The following is a 24,412-nucleotide window of genomic DNA, read 5'->3' on the forward strand; positions in this document are numbered from 1 at the left end:
TGAGGTACGCCAGCGGCCTACGTGTGCGTTGCGGCCTGTGGTGTTCCCTGGTCTGGGGTTCAGGTTCTGGCTCGTGTTCCAAGGATGCTGGCTGTGATGGGGCTGTTTGGTCTGGTGCAACCGGCTCGCTCAGTCGTGGTTCTGGTTCCGGTGTCCTTTCGGCCTCACGGGTCCTCTCTGTATTTACTGATTCTGCCTCTCCTGCTGGCCCCTCCTGCTCTATGGGCCTCACTGCCCCGCTGTTCCCTTGGGACTCATCTGACCTGTCCTCCTCCTAGGTTTCTCCCGGGAATCGTTGCCATATCTGGTCGCAGTGGCGACGCCAGCATTGCCCCCCATCCGTTAGCACCTCGTACAACACGGGGCCCGTGACCCTGGTGACTGTGGCGGGTACCCATGCTGGGCCTGCCCCAAAATTCTTTGCGTACACTGGGTCCTGGGCCTCGAAGGTCCGTGGGTTCCTGCCTTCCCCCACCACTACCTCATCCTGAGCTCTATCGGGGTGAAGGCGGTCCAATCTGATTGCAAGGCGCCGACCCATTAGTAGTTCAGCAGGGCTCCGGCCAGTCGTTGAGCTGGGGGTGCTGTGCTGTGCTAGGAGGAATGTGGCAAGGCGGTACTCCAAATCCCCTTGCGTCATGCGGCGAAGGGTGTCCTTGGTGGTCCGCACCATGCGTTCTGCTTGGCCATTGGTGGCAGGGTGGAATGGCGCCGAACGGATGTGGCGGATGGCGTTCTGCGCTGTGAAGGTTTGGAATTCTCCTGACGTAAATGCAGTCCCGTTGTCTGAGACGAGAGTGTCAGGGAGCCCATGGGTTGCAAACAGCCTGCATAGTACCCGGATGGCTGCGGACGTGGAAGTGGACGGTCTTGAACTTTGTTGGTCAGCCGCGGTCCCCGCTAATTGATTTGCGACTCCAATTAGCGATTTATGGCCGCCCGGCACACTTCCTCTTGCGCAGCTCTCAGTCACGTCTCAGCAGAGTTTCGCCCAGCGGTGTAAACTGTCACGTAGTTTGGCTTAGCATCCAGACAAACACACACAGCACCGGTTTGTCTATTTACAGCTGTTTATTTCAACAAATCTCCGGAACAACCGGGACTGCTTGCAGCCATTATAGGACTGCTCTTTTCCCCTCAAAGCATAGAGTGAGAATGGCAAACTCCTCCCAATCTCCTCCCAGCTTCGAAAACTGACGTCAGAATGGTGTGGCATCATGGGAACAACTTAACTCGTTAAGTTCCAGCTCCAACACCCCCCTTTGCCGCCCATTCTGACAAGACCCTTTTGAGTTCAACACCTTCCCCTTTTCCTTGTGCCCCTTCCCGGCATCTTTCCCAGGCACCTGTTGAACCCTTTCAACACTTCCAGAATCACACTGTGCGAATTTTGCCCACGCACTTGTCGCTTGGTACCTTTCAGGTGGAATGCCCTTTGTTGTGCGACTAGACCTTCTGGGCACAAACTCAGATGTTACCTCTGACTCACTGCCACCAGGAACTGTGTCCTCAGCCTCACGGGATTCCCCTTCTGACTTAAAGCGTTTTCGAATCCTCTCCATTACACTCACAGGAGAACTAGGCTCACTCTTGGCCTCTCTTTTCACAACCTGTGGAGAAACTACAGATACCTCCTCCTGTTCCTGACTTTGGTCAGTTACCTGATCGTCATCATCGGACTCAGCCTCTCTTTCCTCCCCCTCAGAATCTTCCTGTTCTGAGTCAGAGAGACACTCTGAGAGAACATCACGCTTGACAGCAGTCTTTGACTTTTTATCCTGCTCATAGAACTCAGCGTGCTTGCTGATCAGCAACTTACTCTGATCACCTGATGGAAATGCAAACCTCCATGCACTCGCTGTTGGCTCATACCCACAGAAAATCATTTTCTGGAACTTGGATCCATCTGGCCCCTGCAAAGCAGCAGGTGCCGACACAGATGCACGTGACCCAAACATATGCAAAAAATGAATCTGGGGTTTCCTGCCATGCAACAACCCAAACGGTGTGTCACCTACCATTGAATTGTAGGTACGATTCCAGGTGAAGCTCACATACTTGATTGCCTCCAGCCAAAACCTTGGAGGTAACCCAGAATCTTTCAGCAACACCTGTGCAGTTTTAACCAGAGCCTGACACTTGAGCTCTGACACTCCCCTCTCATTGGGTGAAGTCACTGTGTGACGTATCCCTTTCTTGCGAAAGAACTTCTGCAAAGCAGAACCTGTAAATTGAGCTCCTCTGTCACTTGTGACAGCTTGTACTCTGGTGGAAAATCTTTGTTCCACCTCCTCAATCCAACGTTTGATCAGCTGTGCTGCATCATCCTTGGATTTGAGACCGTGAGTCCAGGTATTCTGCGTAAAATCTTCCTGCATCGTAAGCAGAAACCTTGACCCTCCCAGACTTGGTTCCCTCACAGGACCCCACAAATCTATGTGAATTTGTTCAAAAGGTTTTGTTGTTATCCTCTCTACTTTTGGATAACTGCATCCTTTTACCTTTGCCAGTTTGCAAGTTTCACAACTTACAGCATGTCCACATTCTGAGATCTTACACCCTTTAGAAACCTCCGGCAGCACCTGTAGTTCTTCTAGAGAACTATGAGCTGTTCGTGTATGCCAAGCATGAACACATGCATCATGATTGGGAATTGTAGCACGCAGTGCTTGTGCTTCCTCAACCTTCCCATCACCCTCCAGAGACGTTTTAAGAATGAAGAGATCATTCTGCCCCTTTTTAACCTTGGCAAGCATCCTCCCTCCTTTGGAGATTGTGCACACATCATCCTGAAAACAAACCTTGAATCCCTTTTTCAGTAAATAAGGCACAGATAAAAGACAGTGGTGCATCCCAGGAACAGTACAACACTTCAACGTTTCCTGTAAAATAGAAAAATGCACATTTACAGAATTAGTCATATTTCTTTTCTGTCCATTTGCAAAGAGAACAGTCTTTCCAGCCGAAATTGCTGTGCAGTTCCACCTCTCGACAGCAGGTGTCTCTGGAATCAAATTGCAATTAGCTGCAGAGTCAATAACAAAACTTAGCTCTGGGCTTGTCTCACAGCTTTCTTCAGCCAACGCCAGACTAGCCGTGATCTGATAAGTCTCTTCCTGGCACCGGGCACGTCCACCAGCCTCAGTCCCACGCCTGGTTGTTTTTCCAGACCGGTTGCCATGGAAACCTGCCTGATTCCCATGAGAGGTGTCCTTGAAGCCTTCCTGTGCAGCTGCCCTCGCTCTCTGTGGGCAGTCTCTTTTGAAATGACTGTGGGATCCACACACATAGCACCGACGAGTGGAAAAAGCCTGAACAAAGCTCTCATCTGGCTTGCCCCCCCCTTTTTCCCGGTGGAGCTCCCTGCACCAGACTTGCTCTCCCTGAGGCGCCTCTCCTGTTCGTCAGCCAAGCGTCCTGTGATGTACGCCAGAGTCAGATCCTGCGGACTCATAGACTCCAAAGTTAGACATAAATTGTCATAAGTTTTGTCCAGAGAGCTTAGCAAAATATAAACCTTCAATTCATCTGTAAAGTTCACCTGCAACAGCCGCAGTTCATTAAACACAGAGAGCATCTCTGTAACATGCTGTCTTATGTCCCCACCTGGACGCAGCTTCATCTCAAACAAACGCCTGGTGGTGTGGATTTTAGCACCAGCCGTGGTCCTGTGGTGCACTCTTTCAAGAGCAGCATAAGCTTCATGCGCAGTGTCCAACCCCTCCACATGGGGCAACTCTGAACCCTCCAAACTGAGCACTATAGCTCCCAGGGCTTTCTGATTTTTCCTTTGCGAAGCATGTGCATCTGCAATTACTGCAGCTGCAGCTCCGGCGGCTGGTTGAGGCAGTGGAGGCCTTAAGACCGCCTCCCAAAGACCCTTAGCTACCAGCCAGGCCTTCAGCTTTCTGCTCCATTCCGCCCAATTCTGGCCGTTTAACTTTTCAAAAGGCACGGAGAATGAATCATGTCCGTCCGCCATCTCCTTCCGTTCTCCCAAGGGGGCCCCAAGCTGTACTTACAAAAACACCAGCTCCTCTGGCTTCTCTCCCTGGAGAAACGATACCTTGCTGCTCTCAGCTCTCAGCAACACAGGCACTTTCTGCGTTTTTTCAGCTTGCTTGCTTGCTTGCTTCCGCCCCTGCCGTGCTTCTCTGCTCGACACTGCAGATCTCAAAGCTCTCGGCAGCCTCTCGTGACAGGTTTACGATCGGTGATTAAGGTTACCCATAACCTCTTGAACTTTGTTGGTCAGCCGCGGTCCCCGCTAATTGATTTGCGACTCCAATTAGCGATTTATGGCCGCCCGGCACACTTCCTCTTGCGCAGCTCTCAGTCACGTCTCAGCAGAGTTTCGCCCAGCGGTGTAAACTGTCACGTAGTTTGGCTTAGCATCCAGACAAACACACACAGCACCGGTTTGTCTATTTACAGCTGTTTATTTCAACAAATCTCCGGAACAACCGGGACTGCTTGCAGCCATTATAGGACTGCTCTTTTCCCCTCAAAGCATAGAGTGAGAATGGCAAACTCCTCCCAATCTCCTCCCAGCTTCGAAAACTGATGTCAGAATGGTGTGGCATCATGGGAACAACTTAACTCGTTAAGTTCCAGCTCCAACAGACGGTACCAGTGCGACTTCCAGCCATTTGATGTAGAAGTCCACCACTATGAAGAACGTTTTCCCCTGAAAGGGGCCAGCGAAGTCCACATGCAGGCGTGACCATGGTGCTCGGGCGGACTCCCAGGACTGGACTGGGGCCCTTGGGGGATCTGGGCGGGATTCTTGGCAGGCCTGGCAGTGTTTGACCCAGGCCTCTATCTCTCCGTCGATCCCTGGCCACCACACATAACTCCTGGCAAGGGCCTTCATTCTTACTACCCCTGGGTGTGTCTCGTGTAGGGCTGTGAGAACCCTTTTGCGGAGGGGCTGGGGAACAACGACTCTGCTTCCCCATAACAGGCACCCCTTGTGGGCTGACAGTTCATGTTTGCGGGTTGTGTAGCCGGCGAATTCTGGCCCGGGGCTGCTGCTGGGCCATCCCCTCCACACCCAGTCCAGGACCCGGGAGATGACCCTATCTTTCTTGGAATGGTGTGCAACTTCTTGTGCCTGAATGGGGCGGTCGGGAAGCAGCTCCAGGCTCATAACCTCTTGTGCAGGTGCTGGGTCGAGGCCTGTTTCCGGTAGTGGTAGCCTGCTGAGGGCGTCTGCATGGCCCATTGCCTTCCCCGGGCGGTGAATCAGTGCATACTGGTAGCTGGCAAGGAAAATTGACCACCTGAGGACACGAGGAGACAGCACTTGGGGGGTCTGCTTTTCGGGGGCAAAAAAGCCAAGCAACGGCTGGTGGTCCGTCACCACGGTGAAGGGCCGCCTGTACAAGAAATCATGGAATTTTTTTACTCCCTTCACGATTGCCAGACCCTCCTTGTCTATTTGCGAGTAGTTCCGCTCGGTTGCGTTGAGTGTCTGGGAAAAGTATACCACCGGTACCTCTCTTCCATCCGGGAGTTGGTGTCCCAGGACAGCGCCAATGCCATAGGGCGAGGCGTCGCATGCTAGCACCACCGGCAGCCTCTCCTCAAAGTGTGCCAAGACCGAGTTTGAGACAAGCAAGTCCTTGACTGCCTGGAATGCAGCCTCCTGGCGCTGGCCCCACACCCAAGGGGCCCGCTTGTCCAGGAGTCTGTGTAGGGGCTCTGCTACCGCCGCCTTGTGGGGAAGGAAGGAATGGTAAAAGTTCAATAGTCCCAAGAAGGCCTGAAGTTCAGTCTTGCTCTTGGGTGCTGGGGCATCACAGATGGCCCGTACCTTGTCCCCAGTCTGGTGGACCCCTTCTGCGTCCACCATAAATCCCAGAAAGTCCACCTGAGGCACTCCTAGTAGACATTTTTCCCGCTTCACCTTGAGACCCGCCGTCTGGAAACGGTGCAGAACGGTGGGGAGGCAGTCCTCAAACTCCTCTGGTGTGGGCCCGGCAATCAACACATCATTGAAGAAGGGGGTGACGCCAGGAATCCCTTTAAGGAGTGAGTCCATTAGATTCTGGAATATGCCTGGTGCCACACTGACACCGAATTGCAGCCACTTTACCCTGAACGCTCCTCTGTGCGTCACAATCGTCTGTGCCTCTGCTGTGGCCTCATCTACTGGCAGCTGTTGATATGCTTGGGCCAAGTCCAGCTTGCCAAAAAATTTCGACCCAGCCAGGGTGGCAAGGACTATGGCAACCGATAGGCGAAAGTTGCCATGAGTGTGCCAAGGAAAACAAACATGAAGTCCAGCACGCTTCCCTTTGCGCAGCTCTGCTGTCTGTCCGTGCTGTTCCAAAAGTCCTCTGCCTCCCTGGCTGTTAGCAGAGCGATCGCAGCAGATAGAAGCAATTGCAGCGTGTGAGTGAATAATTCAGAACAGACACAAAGCGTTTCTTATCTTCTCTAGCCTTTAATCAAGTAGAATAACATCGTAAATTAAACCTGGCGAAAGCTCGCCCATTCTCCCTTTCGCGTAGCGTTCCCGAAAGCAGACTGAAACCCACAGAGTCAAACCACTCCTACAAGAGTTTCTAACCACGCCTCAGGAAAGAGACGTCACACTGAACTCCTTAACCCTGTGAGTTCTGAAACCAATAACACCCCCTCTCGTCTCGAATCCTGAGGGAAACTGTGAACCCCTATTTACAGACCTCTTTGAGTTCAACTCACCTCCCATTGCCTTTTGCCTCCCACTGGCATTTATCCCAGGCAATTGTTGAATCCCTTCCACACTCCCAGAATCACACTGTGCGAAACCAACCCACGCACTGGTGACCTGAAACCTTTCCGGTGGAATCCCCTTTGTGGTCCGAGTTGACCGCTGGAGCACAACCTCGGGCGCTCCTCCTGACCCACTGGGGTCAGCAAGTGTGTCTCCCAGCACAGAGGACTCCCCCTCTGACTTGCTGCGTCTTCGGGCCTCCTGCACTTGGCTAACAGGAGATGAAGGCTCGCTTTTGGGTTCCCTCTTAACCTGTGGAGAAACCCACCCCTGTGCTTGACCATCATCAGCAACCTGGTCTTCAGCAACAGGCTCCGCCTTTGCCTCTCCTTCCTCCCTTTCTTCCTCCCTTTCTTCCCCCTCAGAATCGGACAAGCAATCTGAGAGAAAATCAGAACCATACCTAGGCTGTGACCAACCACCCTGCTCAAAGAACTCAGCATGCTTGCTGACCAGCAGCTTGGTCTGATCACCCTCTGGGTATGCAAACTTCCACCCATTTGTTGCAGGATCATATCCACAGAAGATCATGTCCTGGTACCTTGGACCACCCTCCTTCCGTTGCGCTGTTGGTATCGGCACTGAAGCCCTGGAACCGAACGAACGGAAGAAATGCACCTGTGGCTTTTGCTTGTGCAACAGAAAATGCGGTGTGTCACCTACATCGTGATTGTAGGACCTGTTAAAAACAAAGCTGGCAAATTTCCAAGCTTCACTCCAAAAGCTCTGAGGCAGCCCAGAGTCACACAGTAAAACCCTGACAGCTTCAGCCAGTGCTTCACTCCTGTGCTCTGCCGCGCCTCTCTCTTGAGGAGACTTTGCACCCGTCACCTGGTGACGAATTCCCTTTTCCTTGAAGAATTCCTTCAGAGCAGACCCAGTGAACTGTGACCCACGGTTGCTCCTGAACTCTTGCACCTTGGTGGAGAACCTTAGTTCCACCTCCGCAACCCAATCCTTGATCAGTTGCGCTGCCTCCCTCTGTGACCTGAGAGAGAAACACCATAAATTCTGAGAAAAATCATCTGCCATCGTTAGCAGAAACCTGGCCCCACCCAGACTCTCACACTTCATTGGCCCTGTAAGGTCTGTGTGAACCAACTCAAAAGGTTTTGTGGTTACCCTCTTTACTCCGGGAAACCTGCCCCTTTGAACCTTGCTGCATGCCCTGCACACTAGGGATCCCTCACATGATGTGATTTTACAACCTTTGGTGCAGCCGGGTTGCTTCTTAACATCTTCCAAACTAGCATGAGACAATCTCTTGTGCCATACATGAACACATAAATCATGACTGGGAACACTAGCACACTGCGCCTGTGCTTTTCCAGCATTCCCCCCACCCTCCAGAGGTGTTTCCTCCACGTCGACAAGCAGCTTCCCCCCTCTGGAAATAGAACAGGTGTTATTTTCAAAACAAATTTTGTACCCCTGCTTCGCAAGAGCTGGTACAGATAACAGACAACAATGCATCCCCGGCACAACGTAGATCTCCAGCTGCACCTGCAAAAAAGGAACATACACGTCAACAATGTCAGAAACTTGCTTTTGGGAACCGTTTGCAAACTGCACAATTTTCCCATCCAAAACAGCCCTGCAGTCCCGCAGCCCCCCAGCATGTGTCTCTCCAATCAGGTGGTGACTGGCTCCACTGTCGATTATAAACTTCACAGCTGTGTCCCTGCTGGAATTGTTTTTCAAAGTTGCCAGAGAAGCCGTGAGATGATAACAGTCTCCCTTCTCTGAGTCACGTCCTTCCTTCGCGTTCCCACGCTGGCCTCCTCTCCGAGACTGGTTACCATGGGAAACGACCTTGGAGACATCCTGCCCGGCCTCTCTGCTCCTCTGCGGACAAGCCCGTTTCAGGTGGCTGTGAGACCCACAGACATAACATCGACGAGTGGAAAAAGCCTGAACACAGCTCTCATCTGGCTTGCCCCCCCCCACCTCTGCAACCGGTGGAGCTGCCTGCGCCAGACCTGCCCTCTCGGACACGCCTCTCCTGTTCGTCCGAAAGACGCCCTGTCACGTACGATAGAGTCAAATCCTGTGGACTCATGGATTCCATAGACAGACACAAATTGTCATAGCTTTTGTCCAGAGAGCTGAGCAAAATATAAACCTTCAGTTCCTCTGAAAAGTTGACCTGCAACAGCCGTAACTCATTGAAAACAGATAGCATCTCAGTAACATGCTGTCTGATGTTCCCACCGGGACGCAGCTTCATCTCAAACAAGCGTCTGGTGGTGTGGATCTTTGCACCAGCCGTGGTTCTGTGGTGCACCCTCTCAAGAGCTTGGTAGGCCTCCTGGGCAGTTTCAAGCCCTTCAACCAGAGGAAGTTGAGAACCCTCCAAACTGAGCACTATTGCCCCCAGGGCCTTTTGGTTCTTCCTCTGCGACGCGTGAGCAGCTGCTATGTCCGCCACTGCTGCTCCTGCTGCAGGTGGTGGTAGAGGGGGCCCCTGGGTCGCCTCCCACAAGCCCTTGGCTACCAGCCAGGCCTTTAGCTTCCAGCTCCATTCGGCCCAATTTTGTCCGTTTAATTTTTCGAAGGGAACTGAGAATGATTCACGATCGTCTGCCATCTCCTCCCCCGGGGGCTAAGCTTACTCACGTCTCGGCAGTAGCTTCCTCCGCCTCCCAGCACCGGCAGATCGCTTCTCCCCAGCGAGCTCCTTCCAGCCTCAGAGAAACAGCTCCAGAGCTCCAGCTGGCCCCAGCAACATTTCAGCTAGCTTGCTGGCCTCCCCACACGTGGGACGTTCCTGCAATGCTTCAAAGCGTTGGCAAGCATCCATAACCTATGGCAACCGATAGGCGAAAGTTGCCATGAGTGTGCCAAGGAAAACAAACATGAAGTCCAGCACGCTTCCCTTTGCGCAGCTCTGCTGTCTGTCCGTGCTGTTCCAAAAGTCCTCTGCCTCCCTGGCTGTTAGCAGAGCGATCGCAGCAGATAGAAGCAATTGCAGCGTGTGACACACCCGGGGGATGTGTCCCAATTTTCTGCACTGCCTGCACTCTGCGTTGCGGAAACGGCAGGTCCTCCTCTCGTGACTTTCCCCGCAGCTTGCGCAGTTCCCTCCTTCTCGTCGAGGCAGCTGTGGTATGTGGGCTGCTTGAGTGCGCTGCTGTACTCGGTGCACCTCCTCCCTGTCAGATCCTGAGTTGTCGGTGAGGTCTTCATGGTGGACCCTCGGTTGGGGTGGCAGGCTCGGCCGTGCCTCTTGCGTCGACCTCTCGGCAGCTTCTGTTGCCAGGGCCTCCTCCAGAGCGACCTGGAATGTTAGGTCCTTCTTGGCGTAGAGGCATCGTTGCAGGTTCTCATCCTTCAGGCCACCGACGAGGCGGTCACGAAGCATGTTCTCCAGCTCTGAGAAGTTGCAGAACCGGGCAGCTTGGTGGAGAGAGGTCACAAACCCAGTTATGGTTTCCCCAGGGGCTTGCCGCTTTGCGTAGAAGGCATTTCGACGAGCCACCACTGAGGGCTGCGGCGAAAAGTGCCCCTTCAGCTGTTCCATTATTGTTTTGTATGGAACAGAAGCGACGTCTTCAGGCGCAAGGAGAGCCCAGGCGATTTCAAATGTCTCCTCTCCGCAGACGCTGAAGAATATCGCCCTCTTCTTGGCGTCTTCTTCATCGGTGACCCCTTTGGCTTCTAGAAGGAAGGTGAAACGGGAGGCGTATGCTTCCCAGTCTCCAGATGCTGGGTTGAACGGCGAGAAGCTGCTGTCGGTTGCCATTCTGAGTTCCTTGTGTCCCGGAGCCGAAGCCTGGATACACGGTGCGAGGCAGCGGTGCGGCAGGTGGCGGTGCTGCGGTGCTGTGTGTGGCAGTCAGCTCAGCGGGATCCCACCTTCGTCGCCAGTGAAATAAACTCAGAGTCGCAAAGTGATTTCATGCTCTTTATTCAGCTCATAGTGGTGAGGAGGAATGAATGAAAGTCCCCTCAAAGTATCTGCTTTATATACATTATTTACACAATGGGCTGCACATGATTGGTTAATTCTGGAATTCTACTGTAAGCCAATCAGGTTGTGGATTCACTTGTATCTGGAGTATGATTGGGTGGTTCCTGCCAACCAATCATACTGCTGCATTGTTCTTGGACCAATCAGACTGCTGCATTCTGAATCCTATTGTTCTAGGACCAATCAGACTGCTGCAATTTGGATCCTATTGTTCCAGGACCAATCAGACTGCTGCAGTTTGGATCCTATTCAACTCAATACATAACACCATAGAGAAACCTCTTGACTGAATGTAACCTACTGTAGAAAGATCAGAGGCATGTTTGTTACTCCACCCACTTTTGTCCAACCCGCGGCTGGCATGTGATCCCTGTAGGTTGCCCATAAGGAAATGTGACCCATGAGCTGAGAAAGGTCTTCCCCTACCTGCCATAGCCCATGGGCTCTCCCCTGACTCCTCCCTCTCAGTGTTTATCCCCGCCTTCCCCTTTCCTGTTTCTCACTTTGTCACCTTCTCTATGGAGTCTTTGCACATCTCTCTCTCTCCCCCTTAGTCCATTATTCCAGATACCCCTGCTCTCTTTAACCCTTTCATTTTCTACTCCCATACCATTATCATTTAGTTAGCTGCTCTGTCAAGGAAGTGGAGGAGTGGGAATCTGCCTTTCCTGAGGCATTGTTATAAGTGGAGGAGATTCAGACTGGTGCAATAAGGTATCCCTTATTTATAGTATTTTCAGATCGCCCAACAACTGAGGCTCTGCACATGGTTTAAAATAATAATGAAATATAGAATCATAGAATTGTAGAGTTGGAAGGAACCATGAGGACCATCTAGTCCAGGAATATAGTCAGGTATCTGTGCCTCTGAGCAAGCAGTGGTGGGTGCCACAATAAATGGCCACAATATGAGCTTGGACTACTCAGAAACGAGTGGCTTGAGATCCCTTTGGTCAGGGAAGTTCATGCTTATTTATTTAAAATCCAGCTCTTTATCAACCTGTAGTACCATTGCACAAAGGTCGGCCGGAAGCTACAAATCCCTTGCATCACATTTTGTACCCGACTCCCTTTGGCAACCCATATTTGCTCTGCTTAATGGTTAATAATAAATACTGCGTACAAGCCTGGTATATAAATTACAGGTTTAAGAGGATTGTAGTGCAGAAGGGTGCTGCAATATTCTTTTGGTGATCTGTAAGTAAGCTATACATTCTTTTTCACTCCTCTCTCTAGCTTGTTTTGGCATAGCTTATGATATCCAGTGTTTATTTCATTTCCTTTTCTGGGTTAACATCCATGCAGATCTAAATCAATCTCTGTTTAATATTCAGACAGATCGGGATTTATAGGCTAGATCAATGGCTATATTCTAAGTGGGGCTTAATCTCAGATGCAGCAACTTGTTATGGTAGCATGAAATCTCACCCACTCCTATTACAGGACTGGTTCATCAAACTGGAAGCTCAGAAGTTCCACGACAGGTGGTACAGAGCAGCCCAGTAGCGTCAACTGCTGCACCATAAACCATATGGACATGGCAGATTTCAGAATCTTCCTCTGCTATGTAAAAGGAAAGGGAACCACTGCACACTTCTTAAACAAGTGCCTGCATGTTCGGGCCACACTTCTTAAACAAGTGCCTGCATGTTCGGGCCATGGTTCTGTGTGTTGCTTGTTGTTGTTTAGTCGTTTAGTCATGTCCGACTCTTCGTGACCCCATGGACCAGAGCACGCCAGGCACTCCTGTCTTCCACTGCCTCCCACAGTTTGGTCAGACTCATGTTTGTAGCTTCGAGAACACTGTCCAACCATCTCATCCTCTGTCGTCCCCTTCTTCTTGTGTGGCTAGGTGCATAAATAACTGGAACTACTGACACAGTTCTATCCCATTCAAGTTAATGGCAGAATTTCATTAATTTTATGACAGAGCAGGGATAAACCAAAGTTGCCTAAAGGGAGTCAGTTAGGATTCTTAGGTAAGCAGGTAAGAATGAAAATGAAATAGTCTTTGCTATTCAAAAGTTGATTTCAAAATGATATGTGAAAATAACTATATACATAGATACAGGCATATATAGGTATAGATACATAGTTGTCAAAATTAATATTACTGTGTTAAATTTCAAAAAGTGTGAAAACTTGAGAGTATCACAGAGAAATATTCCATGGTTAGAATGTGCCAGTTTTATTTTTAAATAATAAACTTTTTTAAAAAAAAAAACAACACAAACCATTGAAACACTGAAAAACACAAATGTGGAAACCATTTTCTATCAAAACTCTATTCTGTATGTGATTTAGTGAAACTAACAACATTCTTTCTTACGCCACTCACAGGAAAGGTGAATTATTTCTGTTGTATAAATGTATAGGTCTAGGGCAGAATTCGCCTTTGTTGCAGAGTACACATGCATTTTTGGATTGATCCTTTAACATCTTGTGTGGGAATTATCAGCAGAATTACAAATCCCAAATGAAGCTGGTCATCACCCTCTCCTTGTTACTGATTAGTCTTGAAGTCCAGTGCTATCAACTCCCAGGACACAACGATGACCAGGCTAGCCAAGGAGACAAGACATTACTGGAACATCCACATCTTTCTTCAGAAGAACAGAGACAGGATTCCTCCAGCTATCTTAAGATAGGTCCCAGTAACTCTGACTTTGCATTCGCATTCTACAGGAACATAGCTTCAGGCGCGGGTTCAAGGAACATTTTCTTCTCCCCAATCAGCATCTCTGCAGCTTTTGCACTGCTGACCCTGGGTGCCAAGTCGGAAACCCAAAGTCAGATTCACAAAGGACTCGCGTTTAACCTGTCAGTGACTGAGGAGAATGAGATACACAAAGGATTCCGCCACCTCATCCATGCCCTTCACCGCCCGGATAACAAAGCACAGGTGAAGATGGGAAATGCCTTGTTCATTGAGCAGTCGTTGAAGTTTCTGCCTAAGTTTTTGGAGGATGTCAAAACCTTCTATGAAGCAGAAGGCTTCCTCACCAACTTCACCATTCCCAGAGCGGCTAAAAGGCAGATAAATGATTACGTGCAGAACAAAACTCAGGGGAAAATAGCCCATGCGCTTGAGGACCTCGATCCAAGCACTATACTGGTTCTTGTGAACTACATCTTCTTCAAAGGTAAGTTGGAAGAGTAATTAACTGAAGGGACTGGCAACACAAATTTCCTTTAAGAGGAGTGCTCTAGTTCAGGGCTCCAGTCAGCCCCGAATTAGGAGCCTTGGAACTCACTCCCACTAGAGGCAGTAATGACCACCATCTTGGATGGCTTTAAAAGATGGTGGGACAAATTCATGGAGGAGGTGGCTTTCAATGGCTCCTAGCTATTGGCTATGAATCCCAGTTGCTGGAAACCTCAAGAGTGGAGATTGCTTATGAACTCATGCCCTGCTTGCAGGTTTCCCCACAAGCATCTGGGTGGCCACTGTGAGAACAGAATGCTGCAGTAGATGGGCCATTGGCCTCATCCAGTAGACTCCTATGTTCTTACGCTTGCAGTGCTGTTCAGGGAATTTCAGTACTGGGGAAGGGAAAAGAGACACCTTTTCTCTCTGCCCCCCCTACACTTCCCCTGCTGTGCTGGGTACCATTAGAAGTTTGCCAGTCCCAAACCTAAGTGCTTTATAGTTATATGGCAGAGATGGGCATTCCATGCTGGAAATTGAGAAAAGGGAAAAGATGTGCCTCTTTTCTTATTTGAGAGACGAAATGGTTCCATTTTCCTTTCTTCCTCCTGAAACTTCCCTATAATAACTCAAGGGGTGAGTGGGAGCTATTATAATTAGCATTAGCATTCATTGTGTTAATAATGTTATTATTACCATTCTGAAGAAATTTTAAAATATCCCTGTTCACCCAGGCATTTGATTGCTAACAGATACTGCTCCTGGCAACCTTGAAATTATGAGCTGTAAGGATAGGCCACTGTTTGTAAATGTTTTTAGATGTTCTAAATGTGTTCTTAATTATCTTGATGTGCTTATTCATTATTATTTTTTGAATTGTATTGTCATCCTGCTTTGCTCTTTGCCATCCTGGGCTCCTTTGGCAGGACAGGCAGCACAGAAAATTAATATCTTCATAAATTAGGGCATGCAAATTCCAGCCCTAATCCCAGTTCCCCACCCAAGATGCTTACTTAGTATAAGCATACCTACCCAAATACTGCATACCTGCTGTTCTCATTCCTGAGCACTATGCGTATAAAGTACGATCATACCACTTTAAACAGTCCTGGCTTCCCCCAAAGCTTCCTGAGAACTGTACTTTAAGGGTGCTATTCCTCTCACAGAGCTACAATTCCCAGAGTGCTTTTACAGTCAATCTCTTTTCCCAGGGAACTCTGTGAGGGGAATAGGGGCCTCTTAAACTCCAACTCCCAGGATGTCTTGGAGGAAGCTAGAACTGTTTAAAGTGGCATGATATTGCTTTAAATTTACAGTGCACATTGCAGTCATGAGGGGAAACTTGAGTAGAAAAGTGCTGAGTGGCTGCATCTTGAGGCTTACTTTTGTCATCCAGTGGACTCTCTCACTGTGATTAAACTGATCTTCCAAGGTCCTTAATCATGCAAGCCGCCTTTCTGCTCCACAAGTTACACTAGAAGACAAGGAAACAGAAAGCACCCACATGACAGTAGGGACAGGGCTAAAGCTCTGGCCCTACAGCTCTTTTCTACTTTTTTTGCCCTTCCACCATTATAATATCTGAAGAGGGCTAGAATCTGCCTGGCTCCTCTCCCTTTCTCTGTGGACTGGAGTACCATTGATCTTCTGAAAGGAACCTTTTGTCACAAGTTCTTCTCAGGCAATTTATGTAGCTTTAATTTTTTTAAAAAGACAATGTTTTATTTTTATTTTTTTAAAAAAATAACCACATTTCTGTATACCTAGGAGGTCCTCCCCAAATATTTAAAAACCACCTTTCCTGTTGCTTCCATTTTGTGATCATTTTTTTTCCAAGCTGATAGGCATTCAACCAGCTGACATCACTATTAAAGGGAATAAGTGGGACCTGAAACGCAATGTTGCAGATATATATCCCTGTTAGGTGGGCATACAAACATGTAACGATGGCAACTTTTTAAGGCTCTGATAAATACTCATTCATCTAAAACTCGCAAGAGCTGTTGTGCTCACATCTTTCTTGTGTGTTTCCCATAGGCACTGTGAGAACAGGATGATGGACTAGATAGAAAAGCCAGTTGGATCAGACCAATGGCCTGTCCGCTTATGCCTTTTTGAAAAAAAATGTTGTTCCTGAAACAACAGAGAAGGGTAGTGGAGATCTCAAATTTTTGTGTTTGTAGTTGGGTTTTAGAGCAGAGTATAGCGCCAATGAAATTGCAGCCTGCCATGGAATGTCAAATTTTAATTTGTTAAGAAGAGCAAGCTTCCAGTCAACGTGAGCAGTTGAAAAGAAAAAAAAGAAAACATGCTAAAAGGTTCAACATAACGATTAGCTCAAAGTCAGAGAGGAGGACAAGAGACTCTTTTGGTAGAAGCTTCATCCCTTTGCATGGCAAGGCCCCATGACCACCCTGTTCCCTAAGGTGCAAATAACTAGACAACACACAGCTTATTGGGTTTTTGGGATCAAGTAAGGCCACAACTTTATTGGTTACAGATACGAAAGGTTTGGCCATAGGCATTGAGGTAAGCAATGGCGCATGACACTCCCGCCCGTCCGCCAAGAGGGTGAAGCCGGTGGTCCGCATTGGAAAAGTGGGATGGCCCTAGCTCCCATCTGGGCATCGTACAGGAGCTGCCTTTTAACAGGATCTCCTTACTCATGGAGGGGCAGACAGAGGCTATAACCTCCCCTCCAACCAAGTCTAGGTTTACCCAATGCCTAACCACCTTACAAAGTTGTGACAATTGCTATGAGGCAGCCAAAAACCCAAATGATGGAGCCAGTTTGCCAGGTGGAAATAAATTCCTGACTGGGCCCTGAATCTAGCGACCGACTTTGTCCATAGCAAGGTCGTACCACTGGTAAAAAAACACCAACCCTAATCTGAGGGAGGGTGGGCGGGAGAACTGGCACAGAGAGAGAGGCCAAAAGACCCTGCTGGCTTGATATTTATCCTTCCCCTGGGCATGGTACCAAGTGCTACTACTGGTCATTGGCACCATGGCCAGGTGATGCCCCATGCATCACTGCCACCATTGGCCAATTTGGTGGCAGGAGTACAATCTGGCTGGCAATAGGCCAGTTCATAGGGGAGACACAGTGCCCGCCGACCCCAGGAGGGCCACCTGCCCCAGGAGGGCAAACGAACTTACTCTGTGAGTATTCCACTGTGTCCCATTGACATTTTCACTATTTTGTGTACTGTTTTGCAAGCAGCCACTACAGTTACGTATTTTTCACTCTATTTTTTTTTTAATTTCTCTTTATTAATTTTCATACACACATATACACACATATGTACAGAAAATAAATTATTCACGGGAAAAAACAATAATAAGAACAACATAACTTAATTATAAGAAAACAAAAAAACAACAAAGACAAACATGTAAGTTATTGACTTCCCTCCACTTCAGTTTTGGGTTATGTAATACATTTTTTCCGCTGCTCAGTGAAAGCAGCAATCCCTCTTGCTGTTCTGGCTTCTGGGATAGCTGTGCAGCCTGCATTCGCTCCATAAGACACACACACATTTCTTTAAAACTTTTGTATGTTGAAGGGTTAGATTAAGCCTACTGTGATCTTTGGATTTTTTAAATCTACTTCATTATAGGTTATGAATTTATTCCATTCTTTAATAAACTTTGTTTCTTTCTGGTCTCTGATTTTTTTGTGTTAATTTTGCCAATTCTGAATATTCAAATAATTTACTTTGCCAATCTCTTACTGTTGGGATATTGATTGATTTCCAGTTTTGGGCGATTAAAATACTAGCAGCTGTTGTTGCGTACTGGAATAAGGTCTGGTCCTCTTTCTTAATTTCATTGCCAATCATTCCCAGAAGAAAATTTCAGGTTTTTAAACAAAAGTATATTTAAACATTTTTTTTAGTTCATTATAAATGAGCTCCCAGAAGTTCTTAATTTTTTCACAAGTCCACCACATGTGGTAAAAACTACCTTCCTTGTTTTTACACCTCCAGCAATTTTATCTCCATTCTTATAGATTTTTCCTAATTTTACAGGGGTGATGTACCATCTGTACATCATTTTTTCCATGTTTTCTCTTAAGGCAACACAAGCAGTGAACTTCATATCTTTATTCCAGAGCTTAATCCAACTATCGTATTCCAAATTATATCCCAGATCTATCACCCATTTCACCATAACTTCTTTTATTTCCTCGTCCTTAGTATCCCATTCTAACAGTTGATTATACATTTTTGATAAGAGTTTTGAATTTCCTTCCAGTATTTCTATCTGGAATCTTGATTTTTTTTCGTTTATCCCGATCTTGTTATCTTCTGTCCACAGTGCATTAATTTGATGGAATTGTAACCAACTCGTTAATTTATCTCCTAGTTCTTCATACATATGTATTTTTCACTCTATAAGACGCACCAGACCACAAGACACACCTAAGTTTTGGAGGAGGAAAACAAGAAAAAAAATATTCGGAATCTCAGAAGCCAGAACAGCAAGAGGGATTGCTGCTCAGTGAAAGCAGCAATCCCTCTTGCTGTTCTGGCTTCTGGGATAGCTGTGCAGCCTGCATTCGCTCCATAAGACGCACACACATTTCCCCTTACTTTTTAGGAGGGAAAAAGGGAGTCTTATAGAGCAAAAAATACGGTATTTTGTCTAGGTTTTAGGATATATATTTTTAATCACTCACTTCTATGCCTCTTGCATTTCCTGTACTTACATGATGAAATACTTACCTATTGCACACAAAGTTGCCTTTGGAGGGAATTAAAAATCATGCAACTCTTTTGCTTAATCCTTTTCTTCCAAGCTTACTGGCAACACCCTTTTGACACTCACATGATCCGGGAAAAAGACTTCTTTGTGGATGCAAACACTACGGTGAAAGCCAGCCTGATGTATCGAAAAGGCTACTACAAATACCTCCATGATGAAGACTTGTCTTGCTGGGTGGTGGAGATTCCATACAAAGGAGATGCCACGTCTTTCTTCATTCTGCCTGACGAAGGAAAACTGGAGCATGTGGAAGGTGCATTGGTAAAAGAAAGTCTGTCTAAATGGATAGCATCTTTTAAAACAGAGTAAGTCTTTTCTCTGCACCGTTTCTTCAAATGCTGCTAATTCGAAGAGTTGAAGCTTTTTGTTTTAAAAGGATACCAGATATATATATATATACCAGTTTCAGGGGGCCACTGGTAAGGACACCCCATAGACCTAACCTCAGCTACTGCTGTCAGCCCCCTAACCTCAGGTTTATCTAGATGTGGGTTCAGGCTGGCCGATATCTGGTTTTCAACATTGTGACATATCACCAGCTAAACATTGTGATGTACCGATAGGCCACAATGTCTGAAATAAGGATGGAACTATGCAGAGGCAAACAGTAGGGCTCATGTCAGGATGCTGCCAGTGGCTCTTGGCTGTTTGCCCAGGAAAGTATAAAGACAAGAAAAGGTTTCTTGCCATCCCTTTTCATTTCAGTACTTACAGTGAGAGGCTATAGAACCCAGCCTCTTGGATAAGGGCATTGTCCCGAGTGAATCTCCACCCCACCCCCTGTCTCTCCCACTTCCTCCTTCATCGCGTCTATGGGTGCTGCTACGTGCCCTCTGCCTTTGAGCTCTTTGTTCTCCTACTTTTATGGCCAGGTTCTGGGAGATGGAGGGTCTGGGATGCTTTCTGATGGCACTGTGTCAGCCAGCTGCCTTTCTGCTTCTGCCTCCTCCTTCTCCTCTCCCATTATTTCCCAACTTTCCCCCTCATCTGCCTCTGAGCTGTGACCCCCAGCAAACCCCTGTTGTAAATCTATACTGTCTTCCTCTTCCTCTTCCCTAGAAGGGTCAGGATGGGGACGCAGTCTCCATCATTCCCTCTCTACCCAGTCCCTGACACTGATGGTTCCAATCTGCCAGATGAGCTACCTGTTTTCGAGCCATAGGCTCCCAAGGTGTGAGGCAATGGGAGTGTTATGTACTGAGTTGAATAGGATCCAAACGGCAGCAGTCTGATTGGTCCTAGAACAATAGGATCCAAATTGCAGCAGTCTGATTGGTCCTAGAACAATAGGATTCAGAATGCAGCAGTCTGATTGGTCCAAGAACAATGCAGCAGTATGATTGGTTGGCAGGAACCACCCAATCATGCTCCAGATATAAGTGAATCCACAACCTGATTGGCTTACAGTAGAATTCCAGAATTAACCAATCATGTGCAGCCCATTGTGTAAATAATGTATATAAAGCAGATACTTTGAGGGGACTCACATTCATTCCTCCTCACCACTATGAGCTGAATAAAGAGCATGAAATCACTTTGCGACTCTGAGTATATTTCAGGGAGCTTCCCTGGGAGTGAGTCCTCTGAATCTGAGGAGCCCATTAAAAAAGCAGTGAGAAATCTCCATCCCATGGGCCTAATGGAGCCCAGTAGGGGTCCTAATTTGTCCTATTAGTTCATCTCTCCCTCAACCACATTCACCTGCCCCCACAAGGCATTATATATGATGTTAGTTGTGGGGCAGGTTATGACACAGCACCTTGGCATAATAACTGTGGTTTGCAGGTGCTGCCAATCAGCTGATCACCAGCACTTGCAAACCCCTGAGAATTTGCCGCCGTGATTTGATTTCAGCGGACATTATGGCGATATCAGTCCCACACACCTGTCAAAATGGCACATTGCAGTTTCTGGAGGTCAGGATCTGGCCTGCAAGGTAGATCCAGTTCCTAACGCCCTCTACTAAAGCAATGTATTGTGGCCTGGGAGGACTTGGAGTGGAGAAACAGTGGCCCTTTAAGAGGCTTCAAGAGACCCTTCCTATGCACAGGGGCCCTTTTCCAAGCTTGAATGTGTATCAAGGCCAGGGAATGTCACTGTGTGGGTCATGACTCAACAGCTGAACACCAGTGAAATAACATACGGATTCTTTTTCTTCATCAGCAATGTACGTCTTTTCATCCCCAAATTTTCAATTTCTGCATCCTATGATGTCAAAGACTTATTACAGAAGATGGGTGTGCAAGACGTCTTTAATGACGCTGCTGATCTGTCTGGCATTACCGGAGAACGTGACCTGATGGTTTCCAAAGTAAGTGCTTTCTCTCTTTGATCAAGTGCTTCTTTAAACCTTCATGCTCAGTCATTTGGTCCTCGATTAAAAGAGGACAACATTACCTCCAATAATTTCTCAGAAGCACGTGAAGAACATCTGAGAAGGAACTCTTTTTGTTGATATTTTTCTCATTTGCAGGAAGCCATGAAAACGTTGCAAAATGTGAATCACAGATCCACACCATACACTTAAAGTGAATTCAGTGCACATTTAAAGCACATGCTTCCCTCAAAGAATCCTGGAAGCTGGAATTTCGCCTCCACAGACTTACAATTCCCAGAACCCTTGACAAACTACAGTTCCCAGAACGCCCTGTGGAAAGTCATGTGCTTTAAATTTGCATTGATTGTGCCTTAAATCTAGACTCTGCCACACTTCCTTTTGTGCTGCATTTCTAGGCATGGGTCCTGGCTTTCCAGGTCTGAGCAGAGATGTATTATTATTATTATTATCATTATTATTATTATTATTATTATTATTATTATTATTATTATTCCCTGTGCTTTCTCCAGGAGAACCCTTGTTTTACTGCTGAATTTGAGCAAATGGCAATCAGGTTTTCAAGCATTGTCATTTGCTCTGATTCAGCAGTAAAAGGTGGGTTTTCCTGGGGGAAATGCTGGGACCAAAAGAAAACCACCCACAAAAACAAATCTGGGAAACCCAAACCTGTGCGTAGAAAGCATGGAGTGACGGGAAATGTGGTTGAGCCTTCAGTGACATTGGTTTGTCTTTAGACTGACACCTGAAGAATGTATTCTTCCAGGAGTCTCATGGTTAAATGTTGATTGGATGGTACATCAAGGTTATCTGGGCACTGAACAAAAGAGAACACTGAAACAATTCAAACTGCAATTCAAATAAAACCAGTGAATACGGCATAAAAATGCATAGGCAAAAGTGCTACACTCCCCCTTGAAGGAGCAGGTCCACCGCTGGGGGTACAAATTGATCCACACAGTCCCTGAAAGTTCATTGGCCTCAGTGGTTAGGAGTGCCTGTTTCCTGCTATATAGTCCCTTTTGGACAGAGATGACTCAGCCATGGTACTCCCTGCTCTGGTAACTTCCAGAATGCATTATTGCAATCTCTGCTTTGTGAGGCAGCCCCTGAAAATGACTTGGAAACTTCAGCTGATCCAAAATGCAGTGGCCAGATTACGAGCTGGGGTTCCAACTAGAACCGGCATAAACCCACATTTTTAACCACCTACCTGGCTGCCAGATTGCATCCAGAGCAAATTCAAGGTGCTTGCATTAATGTTCAAAGCCCTAAATGACTTAAATCCCAAAGGTCTGAAATACCTTCTCCTTCTCTACAGCCCCCCTTGGGTGCTAAGACTAGCAAGGGAGATCCTCCTGGTGGTAGTAATAATAATAATAATAATAATAATAATAATAATAATAATAATAATAATAATTTATTTATATCCCGCCCTCCCCAGCTGAAGCCGGGCTCAGAGCGGCTAACAACAGTAAAATAATACAACATTCTAAAATCATTTCATTATAAAATCAGTTCAGATCAAATGCCCTCAGAATTCAGGGAATGAGGGCCTGGGAGACAGCATTCTCTGCAGCAGCTTGCGGAATTCCCTCTCCACAAAGGTGTGTCTTTGTTTTGTATTCCCCATCATGTGCTGAAGACACACTTCTTTACCCTGACTTTTGACAGCGCAGTATATTTTGGGACGCACCATATTCTTGTGGACTGTGGAGACATTTAGAAGACCCCATTTCTCCTCAGAGAGCTACAATAGCCAGAGCAGTTTAACATTCAACCCCCCTTCCCGGGGAACTCTGTGAATTGTAGCTCTGTGAACAGAAAAGGGGTCTCCTAAGAACTCTTAGCACCCTGGACAAGGTACCCCCAGGATTCCTTGGGGGAAGCCATGATTGCTTAAAGTGCCACAGCACCACTTTCAATGTACAGTGCAGAAGGGACTTAGGTTGCAGTATGTGCTTGTTTGTAGTGTTGGCATGGTGCCCAGGACATTTTCTCCTGTTTGTGAATGTGCTCACGCCGCCCTCACCCGCCCCTCCAGGTTGGTAACCCCTGCTTTAGCTAAAAGAGCAAACACCCTCTTGGATTTGAAGGTCATTGTGGACAAGCTATCACAGAGAAAGAATTACAGTAGACAGAACAGCTGCTTCAGGGAGGTCTAATGGAAAGATCCTCAGTATGAGTGATTTAGAATACAAAAAAGGGAGGTTTGAGGAGGTCAGGGAAACAAGCAAATGAAAGATAAGTTATGGGAAGGCTTGATTTGTTTTTTCTTTTGTTTTTAATTGTTTCTATTTTTCTGTTTTTTTATTGTGATGTGTTGTTTTGTCATTGTTTAATTTGGTGTTTTTTCTTTTGCCTTTTTGTAAACTTAAAACCTTAATAAATACTATTTTAAAAAGAAAAAGATCCTCAGTATGAGAACAGTGATCATCACAAGGGTGTCCATATGTGACCTGCAGACAATGATATGTTGTTCTTTCCTCACAGGCCATTCACAAGACTGTGCTGGATGTTAACGAGAGTGGCACTGAGGCAGCGGCAGTCACCACGATAGAGTTTATGTTCCGTTCCGCTCCATTTCAACCTGTACTTACTATCAGTTTCAACAGACCCTTCCTGTTGATTATTTTAGATAAGGCAACACCGAGCATTCTCTTCCTGGGGAAGATCATCAACCCTACCGTGCAATGACTATTAGAAGAGCCAGAGTATTACGAGTACAGCCTTTTTAGGAAATTAAAAAACTGGATTTCCCGCTTTGCATTTTCTTAGCCCAGTCCTGGTGGTGCCCATAACCAGTTGTCTCTGGGATGAATAAGAAGACGACTGACTTCAAAGCCATTTTATAATAAAATGATTTTAAAACATTGTGATATTGTGGGTTCACTTCATGCTCCACCCTTTTGAATCTGCAATATGTTTCTGTCCTTGAAAGGGGCCCACAAATCCCTAGGTGACCTCCTAAATCCCATTTTAGAAAATCAAGTCCCTAAATGAAGGCTGAGCAGATGGTAGATCACAATCAGCCAGTAGATTTGCAGGAGAGTTTCTGCCTCCCAGTTCTTTGAACGGCAACAACAAAATGAGTTTGCCCAGGTAAAGTAGGCTGCTGAAATGAGGGGAAAAGCTAACCAGAAGTGGACTTGTGTATGAAACGATAATAACCTCAGTTCAGTTCTGGTTCTGAAAATAAATTCAAACCAACTCAGAAGGTGCTCAGAGGCATCCTGTGTTCTTTAATTCTAACTGCATCTCTTTTACATAGGGCTCTGGTTGGTAGATATTGGGGTTCTGCAGGGGGAAACAAACTAAAACTGGGAAGCCTTCCATGCCCCTATCATAAGAATTTCTCTATGGAGATAAATGGATGGCACTAGGCCAGGAGAATCAGGTATGATTCTTAGTGACTCTCATTTTTCTTCCATT

The 24,412-nt window shown here is 47.1% G+C and overlaps 1 protein-coding gene across 4 annotated transcripts; it reads left to right on the top strand.

The window, feature by feature from the left end:
* The first annotated feature begins 11,862 nt into the window (after nucleotides 1-11,862).
* LOC310706784 (alpha-1-antitrypsin-like) lies at nucleotides 11,863-23,851 on the top strand. 4 transcript variants are annotated; one of them, XM_083503029.1, is made up of 5 exons: nucleotides 11,863-11,927; nucleotides 13,189-13,873; nucleotides 18,680-18,950; nucleotides 20,809-20,956; nucleotides 23,474-23,851. In XM_083503029.1, the coding sequence occupies exons 2-5, from the start codon at nucleotides 13,207-13,209 to the stop codon at nucleotides 23,675-23,677; spliced, it is 1,290 nt and encodes a 429-aa protein (XP_083359155.1). In that variant the 5' UTR covers nucleotides 11,863-11,927; nucleotides 13,189-13,206; the 3' UTR covers nucleotides 23,678-23,851. The 4 variants fall into 4 exon arrangements, with proteins under 4 accessions (XP_083359155.1, XP_083359153.1, XP_083359152.1 ...); XM_083503027.1 differs by having other exon boundaries at nucleotides 11,892-12,407; nucleotides 12,583-13,873; XM_083503026.1 differs by having other exon boundaries at nucleotides 11,896-11,927; nucleotides 13,071-13,873.
* Nucleotides 23,852-24,412: the final 561 nt, after the last annotated feature.

The sequence above is a fragment of the Podarcis liolepis genome (genome assembly GCF_965112155.1).
Source record: "Podarcis liolepis genome assembly, chromosome: 1".
Lineage (NCBI taxonomy): Eukaryota > Metazoa > Chordata > Lepidosauria > Squamata > Lacertidae > Podarcis > Podarcis liolepis.